Source organism: Podarcis muralis, chromosome 2 (genome assembly GCF_964188315.1).
Source record: "Podarcis muralis chromosome 2, rPodMur119.hap1.1, whole genome shotgun sequence".
NCBI classification, from domain to species: Eukaryota; Metazoa; Chordata; class Lepidosauria; order Squamata; family Lacertidae; genus Podarcis; species Podarcis muralis.
Genome location: NC_135656.1, coordinates 113378905 through 113399111, shown reverse-complemented (window position 1 = coordinate 113399111; position 20207 = coordinate 113378905). Strand labels below are relative to the sequence as shown.

Genomic DNA, 20207 nt, shown 5'->3' with positions numbered 1-20207 from the left:
CGGAAACGCCGTTTACCTTCCCGCCAGAGAGGTACCTATTTATCTACTTGCACTTTGACGTGCTTTCGAACTGCTAGATTGGCAGGAGCAGGGACCGAGCAACGCAAGCTCACCCCGTCGTGGGGATTCGAACCGCCGGCCTTCTGATCGGCAAGTCCTAGGCTCTGTGGTTTAACCCACAGTGCCAACCAATTATTAGGCTGCCAGGTGTTTTGGTACCATATCTCAAGTAACAGAAACCTGAGTGCTGCTGATGGGCTGAGGGGAATGGGACGGAACAATGCAGCTTCACAAAGCTGGCAGCTGAGGGGGCTAAGATGAGGCACTTCCCAGGATCTCTAAGACTAGAATCATAGAATCATAGAGTTGGAATAGACCACAAGGGCCATCGAGTCCAACCCCCTGCCAAGCAGGAAACACCATATAGAATCATAGAATCATAGAATCATAGAGTTGGAATAGACCACAAGGGCCATCGAGTCCAACCCCCTGCCAAGCAGGAAACACCATATAGAATCATAGAATCATAGAGTTGGAATAGACCCAGTGGCGTAGCGTGGGGGGTGCAGGGGGGGCCGGCCGCACCGGGCGCAACTTCTGGGGGTTAGGGTTAGGGGGCGCAAATCCACGGGTTAGGGGGCACAAATTACTTGCCTTGCCCCGGGTGCTGACAACCCACGCTACGCCACTGAATAGACCACAAGGGCCATCGAGACTAGCAAAGGCCTCACTTCAACACTGTGCACAGGGCATCCAAATATTGCAAAATGTAACCCGCCTGCACAAGAAGGGCAGGTGAGAGAATACAGGAGCCTAGGGAGCTCCCAGAATCAGTCCCAAGCATCTCTGAGTAGGTACAGTGGTACCTCGGGTTACATATGCTTCAGCTTACATACGCTTCAGGTTACAGACTCCGCTAACCCAGAAACAGTGCTTCAGGTTAAGAACTTTGCTTCAGGATGAGAACAGAAATTGTGCTCCAGCAGCGCGGCGGCAGCGGGAGGCCCCATTAGCTAAAGTGGTGCTTCAGGTTAAGAACAGTTTCATGTTAAGAACGGACCTCCAGAACGAATTAAGTACTTAACCCGAGGTACCACTGTACTTGGAGAGACCCACATGTGAAATTCTGCAGAGCCGCTCCCATCAGCCACAGCCAGCACATATAGAATCATAGAGTTGTAAAGTTGGAAGGGACCCTGAGGGTCATCTAGTCCAACCCTCTGCAGTGCAGGAATCTTTCACCCACCGTGTGGCTCAAACCCGCAACCCCGAGATGAAGAGTCTCATGCTCTACTGACTGAGCTATGAAACCTCTCTGTGGAGCAGAAGGCAACCCAAAAACCCTCTTTCAAAAGGCTGCCTACCTGGGCAGCGAGTCTCATTCCATAAAATTGGGGGGCCATCGCAGACAAGGCCCTGCTCCCAACTGCATTAGATGAAAGCTCCGTAGGCCAGAGCTTTCCCAGAAGATCTTACATGGCACAGGCTATTTGCACAATAACACTGATTAGCGCACCGTCTGCCGAATTTCAGCCTGTCTTTCTCTCCTCAGTGCTGCCTCATTTTGAGGTGACAATTGTCCCGGAACGGAAATATATCCTGACCTCACCCCAGCAGAACTCCGACTTGAGTATTGACCTTCAGGCTAAGTAAGTTCCTCTTGCGGGTTGGGGCGTTTCTGATATAATTAACTGATTTGAAACATTATATAAGCCATTCCTTCACTATTTAAATATAAACTTTAAAGGTGCCTAGCACAAAAGCCCCTGGACCGATTTGTCTGATACTTGGAAGGTTTATAACCCAGGGACACCTTTCTCAATGTTCCCCAAATCGAGGTCCCAACCAAATGTGGTTTGTTCACTAAGTGGGCCTTTGGTTTGGTTCAGCAGAGGTCACACTAGGATATATATTACGGTATATTGCAAAAAAGCAGCACGGCTTAAGAATGTGTAGTGTGGTTGTTGCTTTAGGCCTCAAACAAGACCCCTGTTTGACCAGAGGGCAGACAGTCCATCTTTACACACACACTCACATACGCACAAAGGAATTTTGCATTTCTGGTTTATAGACCCATTTACTATTTTACAGTAAAACAGTTTTCCACTGTTTAGCATGATGTGAACAAATGTTGCCACATTAGTGTGGCTGGGTGGAGGGCAGAGTCTGGAATTTTTTTGTTTTGCCTTTGGTTAACCATAGTTTGGTTACAACAAACTACGGTTAAAACTAACTGGTTATTTCTATATTTGTCCCTGGCTTTTTTCTGGCCCACGTAGGACCAGTCTGGATAGTTGGTCTTGGTGAAGATTTGACCTTTTCATCCCCAAAAAGTTTTTGATTTGAGTTTCTACTGAAATGAGGCTGCATTTTAATGTTGCATTTTAATCTTATTTTTAAGTTGTATTTTAATCAATTGTTTTTATACTTGGTGTTAGCCGCCCTGAGGGAGGGCAGGGTATAAATGGCTGGGGAGCCATTGGCTGGGGAGGGCAGGGTATAAATAAAATTTGTTGTTGTTGTTGTTAATTGAATTTATATTCCGCCCTATACCCGCAGGTCTTGGGGACGGTTCACAGAATAAAACCAAAATATAAAACCACAAAATCACTAACTATAGTTAATTTCTACCAAGCCACCTTCAAACCATGATCTGAAACATGTTGAAATCCAGAAGAATCTCCTTACGTTTGCAATTCTGCCTCTTAGCCACACAGGAGGCGAAAGGCGTATGCAAGCCCTGACAGAAGCTAGGTCCACCCTGGTTCATTGTGACTTTTAAATGCAAGCATTGGCAGTGGGGAGATGTACCCTGCATGCTCACCCCAGCTCCTCGCCTTTGAATTATCCCCGGTTTCTTCTCCCAACAGATTTTTTTACGGGAAGGGAGTGACTGCCACGGCCTACGTGCGTTTCGGAGTGACAGATGGAGACGGGGGCAAAATGTACATCCCGGGACTGGAGCAACAAGTCACGGTAAGAAACATCCCTGCCCTTCATCAGCTCACAGGCCTTCCTGCTGGCTTTCCAGAGATGATGATAATAATAATAATAATAATAATAATAATAATAATAATAATAATAATAATAGTAGTAGTAGTTGTTGTTGTTTATCTATGGAGTCGAGCCCTCCTAGTTTCCCCTTGTAGCTAGTGATTCATCTGATGCTTAGCTCCTAAAATCAGGAGCGCTGGTGGGATACCTGGAGACTTTTAACCCTGCTCCCAGATGTCAGCGCATTGTCGGCGTGTGTGGAATGGATTCCGTAGCGAGGCAAAGTTTTCTGCGCATGCTTAAATGCACTATTTCCTTTATTCGGGCCGGCTTTGGCAGATGGGCAGGACCACCCCACCTGTCATTCACCTGGCATTATTATGATGTCCGGTGATTGATATGTACGTGGTCTCTGTTAGGGAAAAAGGAGGATGTAAATAAATATATATGATGATGATGATGAGCCATGAGATAACGATCTGGCCCAGTGGGCCAAAAAACAAACTCCTCACAGCTGCTGTAATATAGCAAAGCAGGCCTAAAATAAAGTAATAACCAGGCAGAGGGCCTTCTCGGTTGTGGTGCCCGCCCTGTGGAACACCCTCCCATCAGATGTCAAGGAAATAAACAACTATTTGACTTTTCGAAGACATCTGAAGGCAGCCCTGTTTAGGGAAGTTTTCAATGTTTAATGTTTTATTGTGTTTTTAATATTCTGTTGGGAGCCACCCAGAGTAGCTGGGGAAACCCAGCTAGATGGGTGGGGTAATAATAATAATAATAATAATAATAATAATAATAATAATAATAATAATAATAATACTGTTTGCCTCTTCCAATACCCTTATGACTTAAGGCCCTCCATCTGACCCACAAAATTAGGGTCTCTTCTACCCTCCTCAATTCAAACTCAGCTATGAAATTTTAGTCTCTCGTTATGTTAAGGCCTAGGCCCTAGGGGAATTGTGGTTTGTTTTGCTTTATATATAAAACATATATATACGGTATGCATATATATATATATATATATATATATATATATATATGCTTTCGTAGATTTTCACGGGTATAGGAATGCAGGTTTTGGTGTCCTCGGGTGTCTTCCCGTGTAAAAGTTGGGGTGTCTAGGCGACGTTTCGACGAGGTCTCACTCGTCATCTTCAGGCTGGTGCTTTCGGCTTCTTGTTACTGGAACAGAGCAGGGTCTCAGTGTTTGAGTTCCTATAAATACTGTTGAGGAGGTGTGGTGTATAGCCTCCAATGTTCTGGGCCGAGAGGAAGTTCCCAGGCTAGTGTGCCTTTTCTTCTTTTGTTCCTTAATTGTTTGAGGGATATCTTGAGTGATTTCTTGAGTGATATCCTGAGTACCACTTAGGTGGGTCATTAGGTGTGGATTAGTTGCTAAAGCCTTTGTGTCTTGACCTCTTGAACTTTGTGAAGAGTTTTTCTGAGAAGATGGCTGTACTGCATTTTGTTGTGCTCTGGCTTGGCTTCGTGTATAGGGGCGAGCTGTGGTTTTGTGGCCTGTGTAGGGATTGCAGGGGGGTGCAGCATCCGGAGGTGCCACCATGGTTTGGCTACTGGATGGTGTCTGTAATTTATCTGTGGAGAGGGTCTGGGTTTGGGTCTGGTGTGGTTGATTGGTGATGGCGTTCTGTGTGCCTCTGGATCTGGTGTCACAACAAAATGCAGTACAGCCATCTTCTCAGAAAAACTCTTCACAAAGTTCAAGAGGTCAAGACACAAAGGCTTTAGCAACTAATCCACACCTAATGACCCACCTAAGTGGTACTCAGGATATCACTCAAGAAATCACTCAAGATATCCCTCAAACAATTAAGGAACAAAAGAAGAAAAGGCACACTAGCCTGGGAACTTCCTCTCGGCCCAGAACATTGGAGGCTATACACCACACCTCCTCAACAGTATTTATAGGAACTCAAACACTGAGACCCTGCTCTGTTCCAGTAACAAGAAGCCGAAAGCACCAGCCTGAAGATGACGAGTGAGACCTCGTCGAAACGTCGCCTAGACACCCCAACTTTTACACGGGAAGACACCCGAGGACACCAAAACCTGCATATATATATATATATATATATATATATAATATTTGTGGCACACATGGTTCTTTCCTCCCATCCTGTATCCTCACAATGACCATCTGGGGTACGTGAGGCTGGGCGATGGTGACTGGCCCCTGAACTTTATGGCTGAGCAGGGATTTGAACCCAGGTCTCTCTGAGCAGGGATTTGAACCCAGCACCCTAACCGCTACACCACATAGGTCTCTGAATGTGTCCTGCTTGAATATCAGTACGGTACAACTAATTTTATATCCCACTCTGCTACCATCTCCTCTGACCTAATTCCCTCCGTATTCAGGTAACGGATGGTCATGGCTCACTCATCCTAAAACCCAGCCTCCTCTCTGAGAAACTGGGACGTCCCCTGAGGAGTCTAGCCGGGACGACGCTCTACGTCGCAGCCACTGTGATAGAGAAAGCAAGTAAGTTTGCGAATGGGACGTGTCTGAACCACTTTAGACATGGCTTCCCCTCACCAAATAATTCTGGGAGCTGTAGTTTCATATCACCTCATACAAGGTGACCCAGGTTTTGAGATCTTTAGGGGAGGCCCTTCTCTCGGTTCCACCATCCTCAGAGGCCTTCTTGGTGGGGATGCATGACACGGCCTTCTCAGTGGTGGCTGCTCCCATACTTTGGAACTCCCTCCCCGAAGAAGCCAGGCTGGCTCCTTCCTTGCTGTCTTCAGCCAGCAGATGAAAACCTTCTTATCCCAACAGGCCTTTGGGAACTGGCTGGTTTTTTTCAAGGGAAGGTCTTTTAATAGTGTTGTGGTGTTTTTGTTATCTATATTTTAATAGATTTTTATTTTTAAAAATGTTGTTGTTTTTAAATGCTTTTTATTGGTGTTTCATTTAATACAAACAAACAAAATACAGTAAAATTCAACAATCATTTACCCACATTCTTTCCCCACACTCTGAGCATTAACATTAAAAAATATTGTTTTAATTCTATTAGATTTTATTTATTTTTTAGCAATTATCTTTTATATGTTCTTAGCATTTTGTATTTTAGCTGTGTTGTTTCAATTAGCGTGAGCTGTCAGGAGTCCTGGTCTGGGGAAAAGGCAGAATAATAATAATAATAATAATAATAATAATAATAATAATACAGTCGTACCTTGGTTTTCAAACAGCCTGGTTCTCAAATGTTTTGGCTTCCAAATGCCGCAAACCTGGAAGTGACTGTGCTGGTTTGTGAACTATTTTTGGAAACCGAATGTCTGACAGGGCTTCTGCGGCTTCCGATTGGCTGCAGGAGCTTCCTGCAGCCAATCAGAAGCCACGCTTTGGTTTCTGAATGTTTTGGAAGTCGAATGGACTTCCGGAACGGATTCCATTCGACATCCAAGGCACGACTATAATAATAATAATAATAAGGAGATTGCAGAACAACTAATAAAGTAGGATCAGTCCACCATGATTGCACCATGACTGTGCCAAAAACACATTGTAGAATATAGGCCCTCAGAGAGCGAAGGCCACACTGGTTTCCTTTAATTCACTGTCTTCTCCCTTCATTCTCATAGGTGGTGAGCTGGAGGAGCAGGAGCTGGCCTCGGTGAAATTTGTGGAATCTCCATATTCGGTCGACCTCTCCAAAACCAAGCACCATTTTGTGCCCGGGGCTCCCTTTGAAGTGCTGGTGTGTGTATATTGCGTCTCCTGCTGTTCACGTATTTCCCATTTTGTTGGTTTGTTCCAAGATTTTATTCATTTTAGGGCTCCCAAAGAGACTGATAAAAGTTAGTACAGTGGTACCTCGGGTTATGTACTTAATTCGTTCCGGAGGTCCGTTCTTAACCTGAAACTGTTCTTAACCTGAAGCACCACTTTAGCTAATGGGGTCTCCCGCTGCTGCCGGAGCACGATTTCTGTTCTCACCCTGAAGCAAAGTTCTTAACCCGAGGTACTATTTCTGGGTTAGCGGAGTCTGTAACCTGAAGCGTATGTAACCCGAGGTACCACTGTAATAGGACGGTCCTTTGGCCCTCAGGCTTGCAATCCAAAAGACACAGCACACACACAAAAAGCGATTGGGGAGGGAAGAGGAAAACAAAGAAGGGTAGGCGGGATTTGCAAGCAATGCAAGCAAAGGTGGCACCCGTTGTGGATGCATAGCTGTCAACTTACAGATTTGAAAATAAGGGACCAGCAGCCTCGAAAATAAGGGATCAGCAGCCAAAATAAGGGATTTTAGACGCCCAGCAGCCCAACGAAGCCTCAAGCTGTGGTTCCCACAGTGCAGCAACCTGGCAAAGGGGATGCAGCAAGAAAAACCACCGTCACCTCTCCGCTGGGAAGCGCTGAGCAAAGGCGAGTGCCCAGGCAACACGGCTGATTTGATCAGCACAAGGCATGCAAGCTCCACCCCCCAGTCGTTCTTAGACTCCTTATTGGGTGAGCAACGCACCCAAGCAACACAGTTGGAGCCTCCCTCCTCCCTGGCCAGCAGGAAGGGAGGGAGAGGAGCTGCTTCCTTTGAAACCCGGGAAATTTAAGGGACATCATCAATAAGGGACAGCAGTGGGACACGGAGCTGGGATAAGGGACTTTCCCGCCAAATAAGGGGCGGTTGACAGCTATGTGTAGATGTCGTCATAAACTTTTTATGTTGCTGTTTCATTCCAGGCTACTATTTCACTCCCAGATGGCGCACCTGCCCCCCGCCTCCCAGTCCACATCTCAACCCAGATAGCGGGAGGCTCGTCGCCCGCTGATGCCCAAATAGAAAGCAACGATCGTGGAATTGTGACACACAGATTCAACGTTCCCGCTGGTGCTACCTCAATCACTATCCTGGTATGTTGTTGTTGTTTTGATTAATATCCGCCCTTCACGCGCAGGGCAAGTCGCAACAATTAAAAATGCGACATTAAAAACAGTCCAAAACAAATGACCGTTGCATGAATAGGGTGTGTATACCTCAGGCATCAAATGCTGAGACACACAGAGAGGCTCGTCTTCCGCATGCAACAAAAATTTGGCAGCGAAGTTGCCACATGCTCTGTGGAAAGAGAGTTCCACAACGTAGGGGGCCGTCTGAATTTCTGAGGGCAGTGGAACTACAAACTGGACCTGCCCTAAACAAGAGGGAGTTCATTTCAACCTTCAGTTTCCTCTGAAGGAGGAGGAGTAGACAAACCACGAAAGGTGGGATCAAATGAAATTCTTGGGGCAAGGTGTTCCAAAGATCCTGGGGCCACCACCGAAAAGACTCTGTCCCTGTTGCTGGCTAAATATATATATTTTTCTCAGTGGGGCAAGTCATACAGCAGAGTCCCCAAGGCCAGTCTTAGCTTCTAGGCACTTTTGGGCACATGTGGGTCTCCTAATAACTGGGTCCCACACCACTAAGACAGAGGCAGGATACCCTTTTTCAGTACCCAAGGGTTGCCTTCTCTCTTGGCAAACCTTCTGGATTTGTGTGTGTATCACATGACAGTGTTGGGCGGGGCCAGAGGCAAGCAAGTTTATTTTATTTATTTTACCTTTTAAATTTGTAAACTGCCCTTCACCCAAAGATCTCAAGGTGGTTCACAGTTCAAGGATGCATTTGAGCTAGCCAAAAGCACTCATTTATTTCATTTGTTTATTTCATCGAATTCATACATAATTTTATTTTATTTTTTTGTTTAAACAGCACAAAGCGATTTACAAAAGACAAAACAGCAAAATCAGGAAAATTCCATCCATGCTAAAGTTAAAATACTAAAACAGATTAAAATCACCTCAGCTTTCTAAGAATCTGGGTAAATTTGTCTAAACAAGAATAGGTAGTCAATGCAACTGTTGCAAATCGGATATGCATAAACCGTATAGCCAAAGGGTTCTGTCAAACAACCAGCCGGCAGTAAATCATACAGTTCAAAGCTGGAATTAACTCTTTATTAGCACAAAGGTGATCTTCACAGACTTGTGGTGGAGCATCAGCCCTAATGAGCACAGCAGCTCATCCCCAGTAGGTCTGGCCCCATGAATCAGTTGCTGAAAGTTCCCACCTCCCCATAGCTGCCTAAGTCCCCTCCTCTGCAGGGCTTTCCCCAAGCAACCTGAGACTGTGCCTGCACAAAGCTAACTTCTCCTCTGCCCTTTTCAGCCCTTTCCTGGTCCTGGGAAACCAGGGAGGAGGGGAGCTTGTCGCAGCAGGAGGGGGAGACACCTGTGACTCTTCACCGGCCAGACCCATCTCTACCTCTTGGTCTCCCTCCTCCTTATCACCTGCTTCAGCTTTTGCCTCTTGTTCTGGACTTCTCTCTGCCACAAACTCTCTCAGCTCACTAAGCCCTGTTACCTCTTCCCAGTCTTCTCCCTCTGAGCACTCATCATTGTCCTGCCACCTCTGAGCCTTCTTCCCCTGGTGGTTCCCCAGCTGGTTCCTCCCACTGTTCCTCTGTATCCAACCAGAAGCCCATGATAGGTACTCAACATGGTGCACTCTAGATGTCGTGGGACTCCAGCTCCCATCAGTCCCAGCTCTCATAGCCCAGTGGTCAAGGGTGATGGGAGTTGTAGTACAACAACCCCTACATTGGCTGTCCAGCAATCTAGCTCCTGTTGGCCTTCTAATAGATGCCTTCTGTACCCGTTGAAGTTTCCAAACTGTGTTTAAATGTAGGGCCATGTAGAGATCATTCCAGTGGTCTTTTCGGGGTCCGAGAAGCGAATATGTGACTGTGTGTTTCTCTGTGTCTTTGTCATCCACACAGCTAAGAGTCGGAACAGAGTCTCCAGCAGAAGTCACCTTGACTGCCAAACGCATGGACTCCCCGAGAGGAAACTACTTGATCATCGAAAGCCCCAAATATCAAGGCTTGAACCCTGGAGAGACCCTTACATTAGGGTTGAAAAGCGTTGGGTCGACTGCCTTCTCCCGATTCTATTACATGGTGAATCCTTCCTGGGGTGTTCTGAGGGGCCCTAACCTTCCTAGGATGAAGGAAAGATGGGTTAAGGGCAGAGATGGGCCAATCAATTTTTGGTTCCTCTTGGTTTTTTGTTTTTCCAGATTTAAGTTCATTTCTCCGCATTCCCATGTCGGCTTGCGTTGGTTCTATTTAAAACCGTCTCGAAAATTCATCAAGCATTTGGGTGTGGATTTATCCTAAGAAACACACTTTTGTAGACAACGTGGCCTAAAATTAGGGCAGTGCCCTCCTGAGGGAAGCTAAGACTAGACTGTGGGGCATGGGGGAAACTGTGTAGCTGTCACAGCTCTGTCCCCAAACACCTCACCAGCGCTAAGGCGGCTGCCTCACTCATGTTATAGGGCCACCTCAGTGCTAAGACAACATATATGAAACATGAACATTCAAAACCACTGCATATTCCCCTGCTTAAGCACTGTCCTTTGAACTGGTCCTTTCCCTCCAGGTGTTGAACAAGGGGGACATTGTCTCTGTCAACAGCGTGGCCCGAGGCTCCTACACTGTCGTTTCCGTTCCCATCACCCCCAGCCTGATGCCCACGTTTCGATTTGTGGCCTTTTATCGCCTCGGGGACGAAGTCGTGGCCAACTCCATCTGGGTGGATGTCGTTGACAGCTGTGAGGGGAAGGTAAGGCCTTCTCAAAAAAAATTTTTGTGAAAATTCTCCTTCTTGGAACCTTTCCTGAACAAAGCAGAGGTTTACAAGGGCATTGGGGGTGTTAAAATGCAGGGCATTAAAATGGCTGCCCCTAATGTCTATGCCCCTCCAATCTCCAGCTGGTACTCCGGACATCAAGTACTGATCTGCAGCCTCAGGACTTCCTGAGCCTCACCATAGACACCGATGCGAGAGCCTACGTATCCCTGGCTGCCACCGATTCGGCTGTTTATGCCCTCAACCGGAAGAATCGCCTCACACAAGACAAGGTACAGCCACACACATTTCTCCTCAGTCTCTTTCTTGTGATTATTTTTTTTTTAGTTGTAATCAGTAATCAGTCATCCTTGGAGGAGGTCCACTGAAATTCACGGATGTGTGGAACCCATCTCCATTAATTTTGAGGGTCTACTCTTGAGTAGAACTTAGTTGGAGACAGCCGTTTGTTTCTAGGCTCCTTGGCTACCCCAGGAATAACTTCCCACAGATTATTGTCATTGGGGTTGCCTTTTCAAAGGCATATCTTTTTGCCAAGGCTCTCCCTGGCCCCTGCTTTTGGTCACTTTCATTTTTTTAAAAAAACTTCCTCTATTGCTAATATTTCTAACAACCCAAAAGTGCAGCAGCAGAGTATGGCATCGTTCCATATGCTAAAGCCAACAAGCAATAAACAAATAAAGAAAAGAAAGTATTTATACACGAGTATAAATCACAACAAGGGACGCGGGTGGCGCTGTGGGTAAAAGCCTCAGTGCCTAGGACTTGCCGATCGAAAGGTTGGCGGTTCGAATCCCTGCGGCGGGGTGCGCTCCCGTTGCTCGGTCCCAGCGCCTGCCAACCTAGCAGTTCGAAAGCACCCCCGGGTGCAAGTAGATAAATAGGGACCGCTTACTAGCGGGAAGGTAAACGGCGTTCCGTGTGCTGCGCTGGCTCGCCAGATGCAGCTTGTCACGCTGGCCACGTGACCCGGAAGTGTCTGCGGACAGCGCTGGCCCCCGGCCTCTTGAGTGAGATGGGCGCACAACCCTAGAGTCTGTCAAGACTGGCCCGTACGGGCAGGGGTACCTTTACCTTTTATAAATCACAACGTCCGCATTTCCTGAGCTGGCGTGGATGGTGAATATTTAGCATCTAAGTCCGAAGAATAGGAAATAAAACCTCAGCAGATGATGTTCTGGGTCCTCCACCCCCTACCCTGGAATCAAGCAGTTTGTACATAACTTCTTCTGCAACAGCCAAAGCCAACAAGTCCTTATTCCACAAAGACAAATGTAGATTTTCCAAAGTTTTCCACTGCTGAGCTATTTCAATCCTAGCTACAGCTAACATCCATGTCAAAACTGATTTAGACAGACCAGCTTCCATGTTGTCAGTCCATGTACCCAGTAATGACAATCATGGTGGAGCCCAAACAGGTGATTTAATTAACTTACACTGTTTGGTCTCTTTTATGACCAAATTCCTGTTTGCAAGCTCTTTTTATTACACTGTTTTACAGGTGTGTGTGTGTTTTTAAGTAGCACCTCAGTTTTTACAATGCTGCCTTATTGGGGTTTTTTTAAATGCTAGTTAAAGATATGATCTGTAAACTGCTTTGATGATGGTTGCATGTGTGGGGTTTCTAGTTAGTTTGTTTGGTTTACAATCAAGCCGTTATACAGTAGTATCTCGGGTTACATACGCTTCAGGTTACATACGCTTCAGGTTACATACGCTTCAGGTTACAGACTCCGCTAACCCAGAAATATTGCTTCAGGTTAAGAACTTTGCTTCAGGATGAGAACAGAAATTGTGCTTCAGCGGCACTGAAGTGGTGCTTCAGGTTAAGAACAGTTTCAGGTTAAGTATGGACCTCCGGAACGAATTAAGTACTTAACCCGAGGTACCACTGTATCAGTTTTGATAAATAAATAAACAAGCCTTTTAGGAAACCTTTTAAATAAATACATTCAGTCAGCGACCAGTTTAGGTGTGTCCAAATGATGCACAATCACACATGTGCGCATAGCTCCGAACCCGGATGAGGGTCCAAAACATAACCCCGGTGAAAAATGAGGATTGCCTGTGCATAGATAAATTCTGCTACCACCCTCATGTTGTGACACGGAAGAGCCATAGCTCAGTCGATAGAGCATCTGCTTTGCATGTAGAAGGTCCCAGGTTTGATTCCTGGCATCTCTGGGTACAGGTAGGATAGGATTACGAGATGTCCCCGATTTCCGGGGAGAGTCCCCGGATTTGCAAATCTGTCCCCAGACAAATTCCATCCCTGGAATGTCCCCAGATTTGCAAATCTGTCCCCGGGAAACGTGGCAGCGGCAGCCTCAGCAGCCCGGAGCCAGCCTGGTAGCGCAGTTGGCTCTGGCTGGCTTCAGGAGCTGCTCGCTGCTGCCGCCGCCACTGCCAAAGAGGAATCGGGGACCTCCAGCAGTGCAGATCTCCTACCCCCTTCTCCCTTTGTTTTGACAGATTGTGAGAGGCTTGGGAGTTGCAGGAAGGCGGCCGTTGCCCAGGAGGGGCGCAAGGCGCACGGTTTCTCTGCCAGGCAAGGTGCAAAGCCCTTCTTTCACACCCTGTGAAACATAAATGCGCAGAGTTTTTTTAAAAACTGGGAAACCCTGTGACTCCCAAGCCTCCCCTAATCAGTCAAAACAAAGGGGGAAGGGGGAAGGAGATTGGGGGAGGCTCAGGAGTCACGGGCAGGTGGCACGCTGTTGCCCAGTTTTTTAAAAACTCAGGGCATTTATGTTTCACAGGGTGCAAAAGAAGGGCTTTGCACCTTTATACAATTGGGCCCAGGGTCTTTTGCCTCACCATCCCCACTGCTGACTCCCTGTTGCTACTCAGCTTCAAAAGAAAAAGAAAAAAAAGGGTCCCCGGATTCATTGAAAAAAATCTGGTGACCATAAGGTAGGAGAGACACTTGTCTGAACCTCCTGAAAGCTGCTGCGGCTCAGTGTAGAGACATTCCTGAGAGAGGTGAGCCCAGTGGTCTGACATGATAGAAGGTACCTCTCCTTCTTTGCTCCTTTTGGCCTGCTTGTGGACTTGCCTAACCAGAGGCACCTGGTTAGACACTGTTGAAAACAGATTACAGTCTTGGATCCAGAACGCCTTGCGCGTCGAATGTTTTGACTCCCAAACAATGCAAACCCGGAAGCCTCTGCGGCTTCTGATTTGCTGCAGGAGCTTCCTGCAGCCAATCGGAATCCGCGCTTGCTTTCCGAACGTTTTGGAAGTCGAACGGACTTCTGGAACAGATTCCGTTTGACTTCCGAGATATGACTGTAGTGGCCAGTGGTGTAATCCAAGCAGGGTCATCTTATCTATTTATCAATATTTACATACAGTGGTACCTCAGGTTACAGACGTTCCAGGTTACAGATGCTTCAGGTTACAGACTCCGCTAACCCAGAAATAGTACCTCAGGTTAAGAACTCTGCTTCAGGATGAGAACAGAAATCATGTGGCGGCGGCGTGGCAGTAGCGGGAGGCCCCATTAGCTAAAGTGGTGCTTCAGGTTAAGAACAGTTTCAGGTTAAGAACGGTTAAGTACGTAACCCGAGGTACCACTGTACTAACTTTTATCAGCCTCTTTGGGAGCCCTAAAATGAATAAAATCTTGGAACAAACCAACAAAACGGGAAACAGAAACCGCGCGGTGGCGGCGTGGTGGCAGTGGGAGCTCCCATTAGCTAAAGTGGTACCTCAGGTTAAGAACAGTTTCAGGTTAAGAACGGACCTCCAGAACGAATTGAGTTCTTAACCCAAGGTACCAGTGTACCTCACCAAAGCCTGTGAAATGCAAAATGTACATTAAAGGGTATTAACGGATGTTATGTTAAAGGATGTCAGAGACAAGTTTTCAAAATAAAATTAGGCACACTATAAAATACAACCACACATTAAAATACACACCAAATTTACAGTGTCAGGTTAGGCTTGCTTAGACAAAAAAAGTTTTGAGCAGGCAGGGAGACCAGGGCAGCGAACGCACTTGCCCAGTGTCAGTGCTGCCGCCGCACTGAAGGACTGATTCCTTGCACGCTTGGATCATGTGCACTGTGTACAGACCCATCTCTGTAATCCTTTCTTTCTGGAAAACAGGTCTTCCAGGCCATGGGAAGCTACGACCTGGGCTGCACGGCCGGCAGTGGGGAAAACACCCTCAGCGTTTTTGGGGATGCTGGACTCTCCATTCGGGCTGGTGAGCTGATGAGCCCCCTCCGGAAAGGTGAGTTTGTTAGGAGGAGCACAAAACAAGGATGTGGTCAGAGAGGGAGTTTGGGGGAGCGGGGAGCATTGTTGACTGACGCACCTACAACTCATTTCTACCATTGCAACTTGTTCTTTCTTTTTTACATAATGTTTATTTGGTTTTACATATTTCAGTTTATATTCACACCACAACACATCCGAAATGACAAGATTCCCTCCAATCTCTGGACTTCCCACCTCCGTGGGTTCTTTTATTAAGCCTTTTCTACTGCATCTTTTTTTAGATAAGCCAAGTTTTCTATAATTCCATTGTATCCATGGTTCTCGTTACATTACAAGTGTTTTTGCAGTCCTGCTAATGTTTTCAGCTGCTTACAGTGGTCTTTAAGGAAAATTGCAAATTTTCCCCATTCCATATGAAAGTTTTGGTCTTCCTGGTTGCGTGGCGAGTTCCCGACCCCCCCAGGTGGAAATAATGACACATGACACAATTATTAAGGTTAATGGGCTAAAAAAAGGCCACAACTTTATTGGTTACAGGTGAAGAGCATTATTGGCTTAGGCATTGGTCCTAACTGACTATATCCAACTCCAGCCCGTCTGCTCGAAGTCCAGGAAGGGTTAACCACCAGTAGGGGGAGTCCTGCTGATGCACATCAACTAGGAACTCCCCCGGGGTCTCCGCTAGGGGGCGTGCCTTAGGCCCTCACCTCCATAGGCTTCAGACAGGGCCACACCCCCCGGAATCCTTTATCGGACTACCCTTCAATATGTGGGGCAGGTGATGCCGCTACCTCCCCTCTTCCATCTACAGAATAATACCAAGCCCTAACCGCCAATACCCAGAAAGTTGTGACGATTTGCTACGAGGTAGGCAAAAACCAAGTGGCTGGTGCCAATTTGCCAAGTGGAAAAATTCTTACCAGGCCCCTCAATGGCGACCAACCACAGTCCATAGCAAGGTCAAGGAACGAAAACCTTATAGGGCAGGAGGGTAGGAAAAGCAGGAACAGCTAATGGGCGGCAAAGAGGGAGATCCCTGGCCGCGTCCTGCCTTAAATAGGGCAGGCCACGCCCCCGAGGCAGCTGATTGGCTGGTCAGGGGATGACACGGCGAAGAATCAACCCAATCACACAGGGCTGGCTTCCGCCCGCCGTGCACGTGGGAGGGGCAGTGAAGCCCGCAACCCCACCTCCTCCTTAGGCGGAAGTGGCTTTCCTGAGCTTTCTGGTCAGTTTTGCCATTTCGGCATAATCCAATAGCTTCATTTGCCATTCTTTTCTGGTAGGGACTTTATCTTCTTCCCATCTCTGAGCTAACAGCATCCGCACAGCTGTCATTGCATACATAAAAGGTCTTTTCTGCTCCCTTGGAATTTCGGCACCTACAATTCCCATTAGCACCTTGTTCGTTCTGTTCTTCTAGCACATGGATGCAGCGCCGATGCTTCCCGGAAGAAGCGTTCACTGGAGTTCCACAAAGAGCTCCAGAAGAAGCGTAAGTGGCGTGAGGGAAGAGGGGCGATAACCCTGAGGGGGTGGGAAATGGAGGACGCCTCCAGGGCCGGCTCTACTTTGAGGCATAATGAAGCGGCTGCCTCAGGTGGCAGATGCAGGAGGGCAGAGAATGGTGGCAAGGTGTTGGAGACAGAGCTGTGTGTCCCCCGTGTGGCCAGTCCTGTTCCCCAATGCCAGTCTACGCCCCTCAGGTGTGGCAGAAGATGCTGCCCCATTGCCAGCGCTGAAGTCAGATTCAACTGAGGCACACACTCTGACACCTTTGAAACGCTCTCCCTGGTTTTTTTTTAATCATGTGTTTGCTATTGTTTATTCATTGTCTATTTATTTAGCCAAAGGGGCACTCGGAGTGAAGATCAGAAAAGCTTACAGTCGAAAAAGACACGACACACGAGGAAAAAGAAAGGGGAGGGAGGAGGGAAAAGAAAGCACAAGTTTCTTAAAGTGACAACTGTTATAACAACACAGTTAAGACCAGCAACTCCCTAATGTCGTTTGTGGATCTGACACCCATCAGTCAGTCTGACATCCGTCGGTCACAGCCACACACCCTTCCAAGATGATGCAACCTTCTAAGATTGTACAATAATACCATAATTGTGCAAGAATTATAATTTGGGGTGTGCTGCAACCATTGATGTAGATCTCCATATGTTGCCTTTCAGCTAGTTCTACTGTTTTCTGCACTGGGCAAATGGTTTGGAGGGCTTGTGCTTCCCGTCAAGTTCTGCTGTACATAACAGAACTTGCATGGCATTCTCTTGAAAACGAAGCACCATGTGTCTTTTCAGCGCAGTGGCGCTGTGGGTTAAAACACAGAGCCTAGGACTTGCCGATCAGAAGGTTGGCGGTTCGAATCCCCACGATGGGTGAGCTCCCGTTGCTCGGTCCCTGCTCCTGCCAACCTAGCAGTTCGAAAGCACGTCAAAGTGCAAGTAGATAAATAGGTGCCGCTCCGGCGGGAAGGTAAACGGCGTTTCCGTGCGCTGCTCTGGTTCGCTAGAAGCGGCTTAGTCATGCTGGCCACATGACCCGGAAGGTGTACGCCGGCTCCCTCGGCCAGTAAAGCGAGATGAGCGCCGCAATCCCAGAGTTGGCCACGACTGGACCTAATGGTCAGGGGTCCCTTTACCTTTACCTTTAAATGCTTAGCTTTGGAGCGCACAGATCAGTCCCTCCTCGGTTTCCTTCCCACGTACAACCCCTCTGTCCTTGCAATAATGTGAAAGAAGCCTGAACTCACAGAAGGGAAAGTGGCTGTGTTTATTTTGGTTTCTCTCTCTCCCGGCCCCCAAACCTCTTGCTTTCCTTTCCCTTCCACCCATCCATTCGCTTTTTGGTCCTCCTTTCCTCTCTGCAGTTTCCAAGTACCAAGCCCCTGAGCTTCGGCGGTGTTGCCAGGGGGGCATGGTGCTGCTGCGCCAAAAGCTGACGTGCGAGGACCGTGCCAAGCGGATCCAGGGCCCAGGCACCCAGCAGTGTCGCCAAGCCTTCCTTGATTGCTGCAAAGTTGCTGCTGGCCTACGGCGAAAATCCTGGGGATCCCACAGCCTTGGGCGGAGTGAGTCGAGAGATTGGGAGCCTGCAGTGCCAGATTTAGGGTGGCACGGGCAGTTCCCCCACACAAGGCACTGAACTGGGGGGGGGGCGTGCACAAAATTGAGAAGATTGATAACTGAGAAGACCCACTTGGGGGTTGCAAAATTGTGGCCTCGCTCAGGGTGCCATATTACAGTGGTACCTCGGGTTACATACACTTCAGGTTACATACACTTCAGGTTACAGACTCTGCTAACCCAGAAATAGTACCTCGGGTTAAGAACCTTGCTTCAGGACAAGAACAGAAATTGTGCTCTGGCGGCACAGCAGCAGCGAGAGGCCCCATTAGCTAAAGTGGTGTTTCAGGTTAAGTACAGTTTCAGGTTAAGAACAGACCTCCAGAACGAATTAAGTTCTTAACCTGAGGTACCACTGTATTAAAGTTTCTCGTAGGGGCAGATGGGGCTCATCCACCTGAGAAAGTAGCCCATCTAGGAGAAGGAAGTCTCTGATCCAAAACCTCTGCTGCCTTGTGAGATTTCTTTAGGAGAAGGGAAGGCAGAGAAGGGGTACAAACTCTATCCCTCAGCCCAGCTCTCAACATGGAACCTCCTCTTTCCGTGCAGCACAAACCCAGGATCTGGAAGACGACTTATTCGATGAGGAGTTCATTCAGTTGCGGAGCGTCTTCCCCGAGAGCTGGCTCTGGAAATCGTACGATGTGGAGCGGTCTTTCACGTAAGTAGGTCAGAGAGCTGGGCCTCAAGGCATCCTGGGAACAGGAGGTAGGTAGACAGAAGACCAGGATCTGCTAATAGATCTCTGGGTGGTTTGCAGTAGATCAGCAATGAATTCTGACTCCCACGGTAGCTGTTGTGGCCTGCCCCCCAAAACTACTGGTTTGCTGTCCTTGCAGAACTACAGTTCTTTTTAAAATTATTTTATTTATGCTTTTCAGGTTTATACATTTCACTAATTTACAATCATTTTATCCTTTCAAAACTTGACTTCCTCCTCTTTCTGCAGTTCCTTACATTTATTTTTAATATCTTCTGCACATCCAAATTAACTTAATTTGTTCATTTATTCATCTTCTTTAAATATATACTTACGAAACTGCAGGTTATTACAATAATCCCGCCAATGTTCTTATCTGTTTACAATTTATCTGTAAATACTCAATGAACCATTTCCATTCTTTTATAAAGTTTGTTGTCTTGATTTCTTATTCTTCTGGTAAGTTTCGCCATTTCTGCATACTCCATTAGTTTATCTATCCATTCTTCTTTTGCTGGGACTTCTGCTTCTTTCCATTTTTGGGCGAGCAACATTCTTGCCGCTGTAGTTGCATACATGAATAAGTTTCTATACAGTTTCGGTAGCTCTGTCCCTATAATTCCCAAAAGAATTTGGGGAAATATAGCTCTTTTGCAGTGCTACAGTTCCTGACATCCTTTTACATGCTGTAGTTCCCAGGAATCTCCATGAGTAGAATAATACATTGTGTGGATGTGTTAGGTCTACGATGACTGGGCAGCGCCCTGAGGCTTGGTTCAAACTTTCTCTTCCGCCATGTTGGTCCCTTCCTGCCTCTCACAGTATATTTAGGCCCCATTTCTGTCTCCCACAGGACAAACGTGATTCTTCCTGATTCCATCACCACCTGGGAGATCCAGGCTGTTAGCATGTCTAATACGAATGGTGAGCTGGGCATTTATGTATTTCTTGGACCAAAACACTGTACTCTCTAGCTGCTGGTGCCTTAAATACTCATTTATCCCTTTCAGAGTTTAATTCATCCATTTTCATTCAACTGACTACACAAACCCATCATAATACCCAACCCATTCTGCCTATATTATTATTTACTGCTTTCTACAAATGGCATGTCTTCTCAAATCTGATATCAGCATGCAATGAAATAGACTTTTAAAAAAACATTATAACTGAACAAAACAGCATTGCAAACAGTACTAAACACCCAAAAGCCAGCATTATGCCAGCAAAATATAGAAAAACTGTCCAAATCGATCCAAAATAGTAATCATGCAGCTCAAATCTCTTTAATTAACTGAAGGCTTCAGCAAAGAAATGAATCTTTAAGGCCTTTTTAAAAGCCACAATTCTCAGGGCCTGCCGGATGTTCAATGAAATTGCCTTCAGCAATGGTGCAGCCACCACCAAAAAGGACCCGCTCTTGTGTGCTCACCAGTCTTGCCTCCTTGATTGACAGGCACCTCAGTAAAGCTTCAGAGGTGGATTT

General features: G+C 46.9%; 1 protein-coding gene across 1 annotated transcript in view; it reads left to right on the top strand.

Moving 5' to 3' along the window:
- Window positions 1-20207, top strand: part of LOC114592138 (complement C4-like) — a 63287-nt gene that overhangs the window by 11248 nt on the left and 31832 nt on the right. Inside the window, exons 7-19 of the mRNA XM_077920919.1 lie at window positions 1553-1649; window positions 2871-2976; window positions 5380-5503; window positions 6613-6728; window positions 7715-7885; window positions 9793-9972; window positions 10457-10639; window positions 10789-10938; window positions 14777-14903; window positions 16314-16385; window positions 17766-17966; window positions 18571-18682; window positions 19575-19645. Of these exons, the coding sequence (XP_077777045.1) occupies window positions 1553-1649; window positions 2871-2976; window positions 5380-5503; window positions 6613-6728; window positions 7715-7885; window positions 9793-9972; window positions 10457-10639; window positions 10789-10938; window positions 14777-14903; window positions 16314-16385; window positions 17766-17966; window positions 18571-18682; window positions 19575-19645 (1710 nt within the window). The remainder of the gene's footprint in view (window positions 1-1552; window positions 1650-2870; window positions 2977-5379; window positions 5504-6612; window positions 6729-7714; window positions 7886-9792; window positions 9973-10456; window positions 10640-10788; window positions 10939-14776; window positions 14904-16313; window positions 16386-17765; window positions 17967-18570; window positions 18683-19574; window positions 19646-20207) is intronic.